Source organism: Ixodes scapularis, unplaced genomic scaffold, assembly GCF_016920785.2.
Source record: "Ixodes scapularis isolate PalLabHiFi unplaced genomic scaffold, ASM1692078v2 PGA_scaffold10__122_contigs__length_95168666, whole genome shotgun sequence".
NCBI lineage: Eukaryota > Metazoa > Arthropoda > Arachnida > Ixodida > Ixodidae > Ixodes > Ixodes scapularis.
Window position 1 is genome coordinate 25,291,646 of NW_024609836.1, and position 13,980 is coordinate 25,305,625.

At 42.0% G+C, this 13,980-nt stretch overlaps 1 protein-coding gene across 2 annotated transcripts; it reads left to right on the plus strand.

The window, feature by feature from the left end:
* Positions 1-518: 518 nt before the first annotated feature.
* On the plus strand, positions 519-12,653 carry LOC120840731. 2 transcript variants are annotated; one of them, XM_040211380.2, is made up of 4 exons: positions 519-529; positions 7,113-7,215; positions 7,513-7,764; positions 12,417-12,653. In XM_040211380.2, exons 2-4 carry the CDS (start codon positions 7,168-7,170, stop codon positions 12,564-12,566), a joined length of 450 nt encoding a protein of 149 aa, XP_040067314.1. In that variant the 5' UTR covers positions 519-529; positions 7,113-7,167; the 3' UTR covers positions 12,567-12,653. The 2 variants fall into 2 exon arrangements, with proteins under 2 accessions (XP_040067314.1, XP_042143488.1); XM_042287554.1 differs by lacking the exons at positions 519-529; positions 12,417-12,653 and adding an exon at positions 11,359-11,557 and having other exon boundaries at positions 6,990-7,215.
* The last annotated feature ends 1,327 nt before the right edge of the window (positions 12,654-13,980 follow it).

Sequence of the window (13,980 nt, forward strand, 5' to 3'; positions counted from 1 at the left end):
TGTTTGTATTGAATTTTATTGTCTTCAACTATGCAATCGATGATTTTCACAGCATCCAGTAGACCTAGTTTTACAAGGACTGTGTAAAGCCAAGACCCAGGGAGCTTATTTCATTGCTATTCACAGTTGAGAACTGCTATCAAGATCGCACCGAGGGCATGCCACGTCTAGTGCGCAGCTTTGGGCATGCTGTGCCTCCGGTTTGGTCAAGGAAGGCATTTATGCTTTACTTGTGTGCATCGTGGTCAATAAAAGGTGAAGAAAGGCTGTCGAAAGCTATACTTTCTCATCTTTCCAGTGAGAAGTGGAAAGGAATACAGGTATAGGCTCTGTATTGCTCCCATAGAGGATCAATATAATTTAAAATAAATGAATAAAAGGTTTTGTTGGTAGCTTATGTAGCGATCACACTATTATTTGTTGCACTCTATTTCAACCACATCCAATTTAGGACATCACCGTTCCTGCTTCGGCTGCTGGTGAGGACGAGACAAGCCTGGCAGCCCATGAGAAGTGGCTCAAAAACGAAGTGAAAAAGCCTCATCCCGATGAAAACCAGACCAAAGAAAGGATAGATCTGACAGCAAGGCTGGTGAAGTTAACCACTTTGAGGATGGACGAAGTGAAAGAAAAGTATCCTTACTTAATGGTCTTTAACCCATATATGCCTAGTGTCCTATATGTAGGACGCTAAAAAATTTTCAAATATCTCGAAAATATTTTTGTAAAAAAGCAAGCGCCCCCTCGCGGGTATTTCTGAGGCCCTACACCTTCTCGCGTGCAAGTCTTGGTTAGCGTGGGAGCGCACCTCGCCACGTGCTTGCAATCTCAAATTTCTCGTTCCGCGTGAGCTTCGACGAACGCCATGCCGAGGAAAAAAACGTATTTATTATAAATTCAAATGGTTTTTGATGTTGTCGAGATTTTTGTCAGTTATTTCTGAGTTATTGAATATGCTCTGAAAACAATATCATCGTGATATATGCAAACGTTTTTTGTTCGCGGTCTGTCAAATAACGGTGTCCTATATGTAGGACGCTAGGCAGATCGGGGGTCATCGTTGTGTCACTTTGGAACGCGCGATGCGCTGCCTGCGTAGCGTTGAGGTAACCTAATAAAAGACATATGGACGTACAATAGAAACAAATGAAAAGTAGTACTCGAGGCTCCCACGATTACAGAGTCGACGCCGAATTTGAAATTATCGTATGTCGCTGGAAGGACAACAGCACAGTGACCGTCGTCTCAAATGCTCACGGCATCGAACCAACGCAAATGGTAAAAAGATATTCAAGAGATAACAGGTCCAAAGTCATAGTGGAGCAGCCATTCTTGATTTCGAGATACAATAGCAACATGGGAGGAGTTGATAGACTAGACCAAAATATTTCCAAGTACCGCACAGGCATTAGAGGAAAGAAGTGGTATTCTTCACTCCTGACGTATCTGGTTGATGCATGTGTGAATAATGCATTCCAATTATACAGAATGGCAACGGACAAAGCAGAACTCCTCACATTTCGAAGGACGATAGCGATGTCATAGATGAAGAAGTATGGCTCCAACCCATTGCGTGGAAAAAGCCGGCAATCTATACTGGAAGCCCAAAGCCGATTTGACCGCATTGACCACACAGTGATCCCTCAAGGCAAGGAAACAAGGTGTGCTCATTGCCATGGAAAGACCACCACATAGTGTGAAAAATGCGACATCGGAGACCATATCAAATGCTTCAAAATGTACCATTCAAATGAGTAGTACATGTGCCTAGTGTCCTATATGTAGGGCAGCTACAAAAACACAGTTCGAAAAATTGTTTTTTTTAATAAAAAGTTGATTCCGCTTTCTGAGGTCCCAGAAGCAAATATTACGGGAAAATAAATTACTTTTCTTAATTTCCCCAAGTTCAGGCACATATGGGTTAAGCGAGTAAGTCGCCACTTCCGTTCCTTTCCCTTTTTTTTTGTACCGTGACGTCAAAATGGGTTAGTCTAGAAATGCGCTTTGCAAGCATATTGTACAATCTGAACTTTACTTCTTTATGCTCGTCTCGTCTGTCAGCGTTTACTGGCCCTTTGTTTCATTCTCTTGTATTTGGGTGGTTTCATTTGAAATCAAACACGCTTGTCGGGGTGCGTTTTTCGATTTTTATTTAAAAATTATATGTGATTGCCCCGTTTCTGAAAAGAACAAAACCGCGTTTCAATATTTTTTCAAAAAATATTTTGTTTCACAAAAACATATTGAGCGGAGCAGGATGAAAATCTGTTTTTTACTCCGTGATTTTTCTACCCAGTTCTGTACGCTGGTATGAATGGAAAGCATACAAAACTCGCAGTAATTATTCGTGCTCTTGTATGTTCTTTCGACTATTTTTTAGTTTAAAGGGGCGGTGCAACGATTTTGTTATTAAAAGAATTTGCATCTCGTCATTTTGACGCTGTTTATCGTGTCCCGGAGGATAGAGAAAGCACCTCCTTCATTAAAAATATCTCGATTCCGCTGCATAATCGCAAAGCCAAAGTCGAGCTTTTTCCCCCACCTGCAGCCCCAAGTGGCAGCCGAAGGAACTACGGCGAAAAGATTACGTGACCTCGCTCGGCTCTAAGCTGCAGCATAACGCCCGCTAATCTTAGCAGAGAGAGGAAGAGGAAGCGTCTCCGAGATAGCACACGGGAACCTACACGGCAATCCGAATGAGGTCACTAGGAGGGGCAGCGGGTGTGACCCTGAATGCTGGGAGTGAGTTGAGGGGTGCCCGAAATGCCAATATTATCTTTTTTTTTTTTTTTACCCAACAATTAGGACATGCAGGCGAAATCGGTTTTCTGTTTTTTGCTTCAGAAGTGTCAGAGGGCAACTTCCAGAAATCTTTGACCGAAGTCCGGAAATTGTTGCACCCCTACTTAAAGAAAAATGCTTTGGCATTTTTGCCCTTTGTGCCCTGGCTTTAGACATCGAATAATGGAACATCCACTGCTCCGCTAACGGTCGGACCAAGGAATGTCAGTTCCCATCATTACAAAATTAAGAAAATACAATATGTATCCCAGCACGAGTGTTCTCAACCAAACTTAATTTACCCGCTGCATTTGAACACAAAAATAAGCAGTATAGTCTTTGCAGGAAAGCCAACTTGCCGAAACTGCGTTTGGCCGTTCCGAGAAAGTGGGAGCGATTTCCATCACTTTTAGAGAAGATGCAGCAAAAAACGGGGGAAATCGCATCAAGCCAATGGAAAGTTCATATGATCGGCAGCAATTATAAAAAAAAATTGAATGAAATAAAAAATGACCTTTTTCGATAAAGTGAGTTCAAAATATTGGTTAATTTCATTTTCGACGATATTTCAAATGTTATATAAAACATTTAGTGATAATAAAATAAACTAAACTTATGCAAGTCGATAGCCCCTGTATAGGACTACACCCGCATAGTATTTTGTATGCGATAAATATAATAACTCATAAGTTATAAGGCTCTGAAGATGCCACCGGATCGACAGAGAGACAATATTTGGAATTTTTTTAGCTCAATAAACAAAAATGCCAAACTATTTTTTTAACTAAAACCTAGTCGAGAGAGCATACAAGAGCACAAAAAATTACTGAGTTTTGTATGCTTCCCGTATTCATACTAGCGTACAGAACGGGGTAGAAAAATCACGGAGTAAAAAACAAATTTTCACCCTACTCCACTGAGTATTTTTTGTGATACAAAATATTTTTTCAAAAAGTTTTCAAAAGCGGTTTTGTTATTTCCAGGAATGGGGCAATCACATATGTTTTTAAATAAACATCGAAAGACCCACCCTGACAAGCGTGTTAGATTTCAAATGAAACCACCCATATAGCATTTGTACAGATATTTTTTTGCAACAAGTTATGCGTAACCACAGCAATACTTAAAAACACAAGCTAGCTGTCGTGATTCATGGTAATAAAAGCCAGAGTCCCTTTTTGTGTCCCTCAGACTTGGGTATTTGTTACCATAAATTTATGCTTCATTTTTCTATTTTATAACGACAAAAGCTGTAGGACATAAAAAAGTACTGCCATTTCTCTGCCTTATACGCTTTTCTGTATGAGTGCAAAACATATTTTCAGACCAAGTTTGCTCATAAGAACAGTGCCATCCGATTCATCAGTCTTGGTAGTGACACTGACTCAAGGACATCACCTTTTCAACAAGCATTCTGTTAAAATCATAATTATAGGACCCAGAGCTTCACAGTGTATATATTTTTCAGTGCAAACATACCTCATAGAACCACTAAAGCAGGTGCCAATATCAGTGGAAACAGCAAGTATACTAAACCATAACGACTTTATGACTTTGTTGCAAGTAATAAGTGATTCTGCCTTGGTCGCCTGTAGTTTTAATTTCATGGCGTGCAGGGAGTTCTAGAGCTACAAAAACAAAGGAGTTTTGCTATTCTTTTGTTTGTGTGCAGTTGAAGAAAGTCGGTCAGTGGCACACAACGTTTCCATTATAGAGCATGCTAGGTCTGTCTACTGTGACCATGTGCAGTTGTCCTCAATATGAGATAGAACACTCTGAATCATTTGATCGCCCCTACCTCCCCCTTGAAGCGACTTCAACGAGAATAAGAGTTAGTTCAGGCATTAGCGTTTGATTGTGCTGTCCGCCTGTGCCGAGATCTTTACACGGCTTGCCATGGCCACCTTAGCAACGAGCCAATGGGGAGGCGACGTGTAGTGCAACGCGACGCGACACGACACAGTGAGGTCGATGCAAACGTGTGAAGGCGCCTTAAAAGTTAGCGATTGTGCAGGAGAGAAAAACTCTCCGTGACCTTCATTCGTGTTGGCATCCGTTAGAGCAGCTGGTGATCATGATCGAACGAAAGTGCGTGTTCACCCTCCAATGGGTGACCAATGGGGACAACTGTACATATCACAGTAGACTTGCAAAAAGAAACTTCCTGTGTATTTGCCCTTTCAGGTTATGCACTCAGTGATGTGATTGCTGCGCCAATTGCGCCAAACTGCGCCAAGGGCCTAACCCTGCTACATCCTGCTACATTCCGCCGAAATTTGGGTAATCTGCGCCAAGCCTGCGCCAAAGGACCAATTTCGGTCGTCTTTCAAAACCGAAACTAAACTGAGTACCGTAATTGAGCATGCGTGAGCTAGGTGGCGCAAGCGACCGCCCGACAGAAAGTATGCTGCATCAATCGTCCATCCGGTCTCGCATGGTTTTTCCCGCCGTTCCTCATTTCGCGCTCTCGTGGGTCTCGTCTCGCATCCTCTTGAAATATTTTAACGATAGATGCAGGCGTATATGGACGCCCCGACGCTAGCTTGCCGAGTACCAGCCTTGCCGTCGTGTTGTAAAACGAAACCACGTTTTTGCGCATTGGGAGTTACTTGTGATCTGAAGCACTCGCTTCTGAAAGAAACGGCCGTGGCACAACTATTTTTGGTCTCTGCCTACCAGTCACCGTGGTTATGACGTCGGGTGTTCCCGTCCACACATTGCTGCAGATATGGCGCTTTCTAAAATGACACGTAAGGACCGCTGCAGGATAATCAGCAATCCTGTCCTTGTTTAAATAAACGCTACTCCAAAAATCCCTTTAGCTCGAAGACTGTTGTGTCGAAGTACTGTTTACCTAGGTTTCTCTCGGTGGGATTTCTTTTGAGAGGGACCCCGGTATGTGAAAAGTCTGTCGCAAACGAAAGTTTAAGACAAATTAGCTAAAGCAAAAAAAAAAAAAAAAAAAAAGCAATGTCTGCACGCTGAACCCACACAGCCCGCTTGTTTATCTTGAGTTCAGTTGTTGCACAAAGCGCTCCAAGAACTTTTTGACCCTGACTCGCGATGTCTTGCATTGATGCGCTCATGTTTTTTTTGTTTTTTTATTAGCTTTATTGTCCTTGTTTTGTTTGCGCTTTTTAACCCTTTAAATTAGCTTGTGCCTCGCATACTGGCCTGCCAAGCACGCGCCGCTGGACTGTTTTTCTTTTTTTTTATGCTGGATTGTTACATTTTGCATACAATTTTGGGGACCAGATGGCGACTGAGCGGAGTGGCAGAGTTTCGGTTTCGATCGAACAGCAGTCTCCGTTTGCATAACGAAGCGCGTGCAACTGCAAGCTACCGAAGTTGCCCTCACGTGCATGCGAACATGATTGCACGACAGAGGCACCAGCCGGGACGCTTGCAATCCATTGCTTTACATTTGCTTGCTTCTGACGAAAATCTGGCATGTCGGGAACCAGTAAAACGGTGTGTGACGTTTTGGAATAGCTCGGCAACGCCTACAGCACTGTACACTTGTGGGATGTCTCAACGTCTCTTTGGAGACATTGAAAGTGGACATTCATTACTTGCCCAAAGCTAAGCGAGGCTTGCAGCAGCCTTGCAGAAAGTTTCAACAAGCAAAAGGAAAAGCACCCACCAGTCGTACTGCACCTTTTTTATGTGTACAGTTTCGTATTGTATTGCAGTAGTTACGTGTTTCATCAGTTGGATACTGCTTCAATTTATTATATTATATAACTAGTGAAGTTTATGCTTTCATATTTACTGCTAAGCTCGTCATTTTCAAATAAATTTAATATGTGCAATTTGGTTCTTATTTATCTATAGTGGCTACATATATATATTTGTCATTTAACTGAAGCATCGCAAAATATGTTGTGTCATTGACATTTCAGTTAACAACTTGAATGACTCCCAGGTCGTCTAACTTGACCATAATTTGCTTATTGTGGCGAGCAAGTGCCCTTCCTCTGTCCAGCACTTAAAAGAAATATTTTTTATTTTTATTAAAATATCTGCTCCAAAAGCCACTTTTTGCTGCTTTGAAACACTGTTTTGGCTGCTCCAAAAGCCACTTTTGCTGCTCCAAAACACTGTTCTGGCTGCTCCAAAACACTGTTCTGGCTGCTCCAAAGGCCATTTTTGCTGCTCCAAAACACTATTTTGGCTGCTCCAAAAGGTGCTCCAAAACGGCTTAGGCCAATCACATCACTGTGCACTGCATATGGGTGTGCAATACCCTAGTTTTCATACACTTGGTGCCCTCCACGGTGCCAAGTGCATGAGAACTGCAGAGAATTTCCACTAACCTTATGCTGGAACAGTGCTACTATTTTTCAGACATCTTGGCAGTAGCGGCTACAATGATCGTGGGTCACAATGTCAAGAAAATCATGCCACTGTCACATCTGTTTGTTGGATCAAAAGGTAAGCTCTCAACAATCCTTCTTAGCATAGGTTGCAGAATGTAACCTAGCATTTTTGTGAATTCCCTTGTGCACAATCTTTCTAAGCAACTGTTTAGGCAACATTGGTGCACATATGCAATTGCGAATGTATCCATCTACTTAAAGCTCTCGTTTTCTTTTTTTTAACGGCAGCAAGCCTGTGGTACATTACAAACTAGCACCTTTCTTGCACAACAGTGCAAGAAAGGTGCTAGTTTGTGGGCATGGCAGCACAACACTGAGCATGACGGCTAAACTGTTCTTCCTGATCACGCAGCTGTTGCTGATACTCGCTGGACGCGATCCTGCATCTGGCCCGTGTTCAACTTCACAAGTGCGGCGTCAAGACCTTGCGTCAGCATTCTTCTATCACCAGGATGTGCCCGGACCACGTGGCTTCGTGACGTCACCTTCATTCCCGATACCAGCGCCTTCGCCTACAAAAGCCTCGCTCCCACAAGATCTCGCCAGTGGGCATGGCAGCACAACACGGAGCATGACGGCTAAACTGTTCTTCCTGATCACGCAGGTTAGTATAACGTATATGGATTACGATGAATTCAGAAGTAACGATGTCTGTCTCATATTGCTGCCATGCCCCGGCACATTCCTGTATCCTCGCGGATTGTGTTCATTCAGTGCAGTTGTTGTTACTCTTATCGGGGACGTTGAAACTAACTCCGGCCCAAATACGGAAGCCATACAGGAGATCCTAAAAAGTCAGAAGGACGTTGCCAAGAACATAAAGGAGATGCGGAAGGAACAACTAAGCCTAAAGGAGTCGTTTAATGGCATTAACAAGCGGCTATCTACTATCGAAGCGACCATTGACGAGGTCAGAGGCACGGCAAAATCTTTTGAAAATTACGAAACTAAAATGTCTAAGTTATCTAGCACCGTTTCCCACTTGACGTCAGCAATTTCACAAATGGAAAAGAAGGTTGATGACCTTGAAAACCGTAGCCGACGCAATAATGTAATTGTTTACGGTATACCCGAAGACCCCCGGGAGAACCCTGTTTAACTAAAGCAAAATGTTTGCACTGACGTTTTCGATGGCATGCTGGATGTAACCGTTACCTCCATTGAAAGGATACACAGACTGGGTTACAGTAGGGGGACTAAGCCACGGCCTGTCCGCCTGAACCTTCGTGATTTCAATGAAAAAATGAGTATCTTCAAAAATGCTCGGAAACTAAAAAAATACCGGAATTTCTGTTTCCGATGGCTACTCCAAGCCAGTCCGGCTACTTCGCAAACAGTTATGGGACAGCGCAGCCCAGAACAGGGAACAGGGAGATAAAGTCACCCTTCTATATAATAAAATGAAGATTAACGGTCTTATTTATGAATGGAACGCTGCAAACGATACCAGAGTTTGTGTTTCTAGACCAAACAAAACACGAGAGTCTGATGAAGGTAATTTGTCACCGTGACATGACGATTTTTGTTCAAACAAGTTAAAACTGATAAATGTAAACGCTAGAAGTCTTGTAAATAAAGTTGTTGATCTTGAATGCGCGCTACATGACTATGATCCTGATGTTGTCACCGTGACGAAGACATGGTTACACGAGGCAATCGCAAATTCCGAGATAATTCCTCCTTCATGTAGCATACTTCGGAATGACCGAAAATCTCGTGTCGGTGGCGTTGCCATAATCTTAAAAAATCATTTAAATTTTGTAGTACTTGATGAAGTTTCTGAAGTTGAGTCACTGTGGCTAAAATTAACTAGTTTTACTCCTGCAATCGTTATAGGTGTCGTTTACCGACCTCCGAATGCATATCCGTCCTTTCTTGAAGTGCTTACGGATTTTGTTCACAAAATTAAACAAAAACATCCGCTCTTTTTGACGGCTGGCGATTTTAATTTGCCTTCAGTTGATTGGGAATCACTCAGTAGCAATTCCACGAACCGTCCCAATACTTCCCTAGTAATTGACATAGCGTTCAATAATAATCTACTTCAAATTGTAAATGGCCCTACATGTATTACTGCGTCCTCTAATTCCACACTCGACCTTGTGTTCATATCCGACGCGATTGCGGCACGGAACTATGAGTGCAACGTAGTTGAAGGTATTTCTGATCATCTGATGGTGGTGGTTGAAATTTCAACTTCTGGAACTAAACAATCACGATGTAAACAGAATCACAAGCTTATTTTTAATTCCTCTAAAGCTGAGGATGAGTCCATTATTGACGCGCTGGAACTTTCCCTTGACACGTTTTTAAATGTGTTCGGACGGTTGCTCTATTGACCTTCTTTACGGCTTTTTTAAGGAGGTTGTGCTTGAATGTTTACGCCGTTTTGTTCCGATGAGCACTAAAGTTGCACGCAAGCATAACCCGTGGATAACTCGTGAAATTCTGCACTTAAAACGGAGAATTAATCGTGTTAGGAAGTGCAACAAATTTTTACCTATCTCTGAAATGAGAAGACAACTTAAAGCAATGATTCGCCTCGCCAAGTTTCGATTCAATAGTGTCACTCTGCAAACATTTTTGAAAGAATCGCCTGATAAATTCTGGAGGGCATTATCGCCGGCCCGAAAAAAGATTTCCACGCTTTTCGTTTCAGACAATCTGGTAGAAGATGATAGCGCTATCGCAGATGGTTTTAACGAATATTTTGCGTCTGTCTTCACTACGGATAACGGCAGCGCGCCTTGTTTGGATCAGCTGTCCACTTTATCAACGTTACCTGATATCATTATCTCTATAGAAGGAATATTCTCAGCTCTGCTTAATCTTCCAGCCAAGAAAGCAATTGGTGCTGACGGTATTCCAAATTCATTTTTGATTCGCTACGCTGAGTGGTGCTCGAAATATCTTTACCTTATTTTTCAAAGGTCTTTAACAGAATCTGTCATTCCTGCTGAGTGGAAATATGCAAAAGTAATTCCCGTTCATAAAACTGGCTCCCTGCTACTTCCGGTAAACTATAGGCCTCTTTCATTACTTCCTTACTGTTCGAAACTGCTAGAACATCTTGTTTTTAAACACCTCGCAAGTTACTTAGAAAAAGATGTTTTTTTCTTTTCAAATCAACATGGTTTCCGTCATGGCCTTTCTACTACGACTCAGTTACTTGAAACAGTCCATGATTTCGCAAATCTCCTGAATCGATCCAAACAAATTGACGTCATATTTCTAGATCTTTCTAAAGCTTTTGATAGAGTATCACATAGTAAACTTCTCCTTAAACTTAAATCAATTGTTCAAAACGAAGGTATCTTTCGCTGGCTCGAGAACTACTTACAGGACAGAAAGCAGTATGTACAGATCAACTCGAGTGAATCATCATTAGTCCCTGTTTTATCGGGTGTTCCGCAAGGGTCGGTCCTGGGGCCATTACTGTTCTCAATTTTTATGAACGATTTAACCGCTAATATTCCAGTACGTGTTCGACTGTTTGCAGACGATGTGGTTTTATTTACAGAAGTCAATGAAATAAGTGACCAGATTCTATTAAACACCTGCTTGTCCAATATGGCGCACTGGTGCGACTCGTGGCAGATGTCATTGAATGTCAAGAAGTGTGTTCGAATGCATATAACTTGTAAATTAAGTCATCTTTCTTTCGATTATTCCATTAATAGTACTTCACTAGCCGAAGTTACTTGGGTGTCATTATATCGAATGACCTACGCTGGAACACTCATATCATGTCTACTGCCCGCAAAGCACAATCCAAGTTATGGTACTTAACATGAAATTTAAAACATGCCTCTTCCGACGTTAAATTGACAGCCTATAAAACTTTCATATTACCCATCCTAGAATACGCTTCGGTGGTTTGGGATCCGTTTACAAGTACCAACATAAACGTCCTCGAAAATGTTCAAAGAAAACGTTTACGCTTCATTCGTAATGAATTCCAGCGAAAATATCCCGTCTCTGAACTGTACGCCCTTTCTGGAGTGAACTTACTAAAGCATAGACGCATGTTTACGAGAATAAAGTTTCTATTTGATTTATTAAACAACCGGTTCAGAATCGATATCTCTAAATATATTTCACCCGCACCTCAAGATTATCCCATGCGAAGTTATCATTGCAAAACGCTCAAAGAATTCAACTGTCGGATTAATGCATTTAAGTACTCTTTTTTCCCAAGGACTGTTCACGACTGGAACTCCCTGCCAGGCGATATAATAACAGCATCACCAGAGTCCTCCTTCTTTAATAAACTCCGAGATTTTTGTGATTCTTGTATCTGATGCTCATTTATTAATTTTTTTGCGATGAATATAGTCTTTGTATAACGCTGTTTGTGTGTTTTTGGATCAGCTAGAAGGAATATCCTTGTGCTTGTTACCTGCTGTTTTTTTTTAATATTATTGTTTTTGTGTACCCATATGTTGTAAACCACTCCTACCACGTCTCCTGAAATAGGAGACAGTAGTAATAATAAATAAAGAAATAAAAAACAGATAGAGCCATGTTCCATGTTTGTACCTAGTTTTGCCTCCATCAAGATCTGAGTTGAGCAAAGTTATGCAGTTCGGGGTGATGTTTAGGAGTCGCATGGTCTCGGGGGAGCCAATAAGGCGCTGATGGCACTGCTTCACAATTTTGACTACAACTTCGACAAGCAAGCTTTCTATTCACTGCACGGCACACTTTTCTAGAAACGTACAAAATCCAGTGGCTGTCTTTTATGACACACTGAAGGTTGGGAATATCACGGCCAAAAGTAGTTTCCACAAGATTTCTAACTACCTAAAGCAAAATATATTTGCCCATCTGTGCATGAGAGGGGAAGCAATTGCAGATAAGGTCACACAAAGGGAACCTGGGATCCTGTTGACTGATTCTGGCTTTTTTGCAATGACCAAGCCTACGCAACGTTTACGTCTCCGTGTGGAACCAGACTTCTGGTTAGCATTGTCGGAATTTCCCGAATCGCAGGGATAATGCAGGTGTCCCTGTTAAACTGATGATCTTGCATATCTTTCAGGGCTAAGAAAGCAGGATTTACTGCCACTTGTCTAGGTTCATTCTGTACAAGCTTAATCAGGCCTGCAGGGGGTGGGGGCATAGATCAAGCAACTATAGCAAATAACACTGGACCAGCTCGCTGATAGACAGTGATATGTTAGCTGTGATGATTTAGAGAAGACTATCAGACATGTTTCCTGCATTAAATTGCACTGATTTTGTTTGCCAACTCAGGAGCAAGACATCCTGGCAACACCGTGCATCGTGTACTCTGGCAATGACGCCGAGGGGGCTGGCTTTTTGCACCTCGCTGTCGATAGGCAGCAGTTTCTGACCGTGAAGAATGCAGAGGAGGGCATTGGTGCCATCATGGCGGCATACTGACTTTTTACTATAAAGTATTCGACAAAGGCAGCAAACGCAGTTGTTGTACTAGAACAATTGTTGGTCGGCCTCAGCAGCACTGCCCCGAGGCCAAATTCCTGAAACAGGTCGCAAGAGAGTGAAATCAACGAGGCCGACAAACAACCGTTCTATATATATAGTACCAAAGGGATACTGAACTGAGGATTGGATGGCACGAAACAAGGCAGGAGTACTAGATGGGATGCTGCAAACCTTAGAACATAACTCATATGACGATATCTTGTACGGATGGCTGTATTTTTGAAACTATGAGCATGATTGAACAAAGCTTGCGGCATCTGTATTCTCCTCCTTCTTTCACCTCTTCGCCGCACTATTCGGGCAGTTGAGGTCATTCGCAGGCGAGGGGGCAAAGTCACGAAGAGAAAAAGCGAGAACCTTCTGGGAGAGTCGATCGTGACGTCACACGCCTTGCTCAATTACGCCTTTCTTTTCCGAAAATATAGCCATCCAGTTGAGATACATCTGCATGTGTGATGTTTTGGGGTCTGTAGCATCCCACTGTGTGCTTCTGGTGCCTTGTTTTGTTAAGTAAAATTTCAGTACAGCACCCCTTTAACTTTTAACTTTCTAACTCTAAACTACAAGAAATGTGCCATATATTCCGGACTATAGTGCACAAACTATACATGTCTAAAGGTTGATATTTTACACCAAACGGTCTATGTACAGGTGTGGACTTTACAAGAATTTTGTTTAAAGATTGTTTATTATTACAAAACTGGTTTGGCCAGATTGATGTGTTTTGGATATTTTACACTGGGATAAAGTAATCAAGACAAGCTTTTACCGTCAGTCTGCTTTCCAGGCTTTCAATACCTCGTATCTGACATGTTGTTTGCTTGGGAGCCCGCAAGCAACCAACTTGGCTCAAGCTTAATCTCGAGGAGCTCTCCTATTGGCTGGCGAGCGGGTCACAGAAAATCCCCTGAAATCCATCCGCAGGTATACCTTTTGTGGAGTTCTCCAGCCTCAAGTTTTCCCTGAAGACTATACACCGAGTGTGGACTCTCTGAGCAAATACTTTTTTTAGCCGAAATTTACCCTTGCGAATTATCCAACGTGGACTATGGTCTGGAAAAGATGGTAGCTTGTTTTAAAGTTTTAACCCCTAAACTAAAAGAAGTGTAGCTTGATTTCTATTCAACCTTAGGGTCCTAAATTAAAGTCGCATTTGCGGTGGAACAAAAAGTATACACTCAAAACGGAAGGCATCTAGATTGCTCTTCTGTTCTACGTATTCATTTTATCAAGAACCATTGTGATGTACTGAGGTAATTTGTATTTATTTTTGTTTTTTCTTATAATTTTTGGTATCATCTTAAGCTGTGATATTTAACAACAATATATTTGGTTATTTGTATGGAGGACA

Coding starts and splice junctions, on each gene's coding strand:
- LOC120840731 (XM_040211380.2), top strand. CDS start 7,168: ATGTCAAGAAAATCATGCCACTGTCACATCTGTTTGTTGGATCAAAAG. Junction 7,216..7,512: donor TCTGTTTGTTGGATCAAAAG/GTAAGCTCTCAA, acceptor CTGATCACGCAG/CTGTTGCTGATACTCGCTGG. Junction 7,765..12,416: donor TGTTCTTCCTGATCACGCAG/GTTAGTATAACG, acceptor TTGCCAACTCAG/GAGCAAGACATCCTGGCAAC.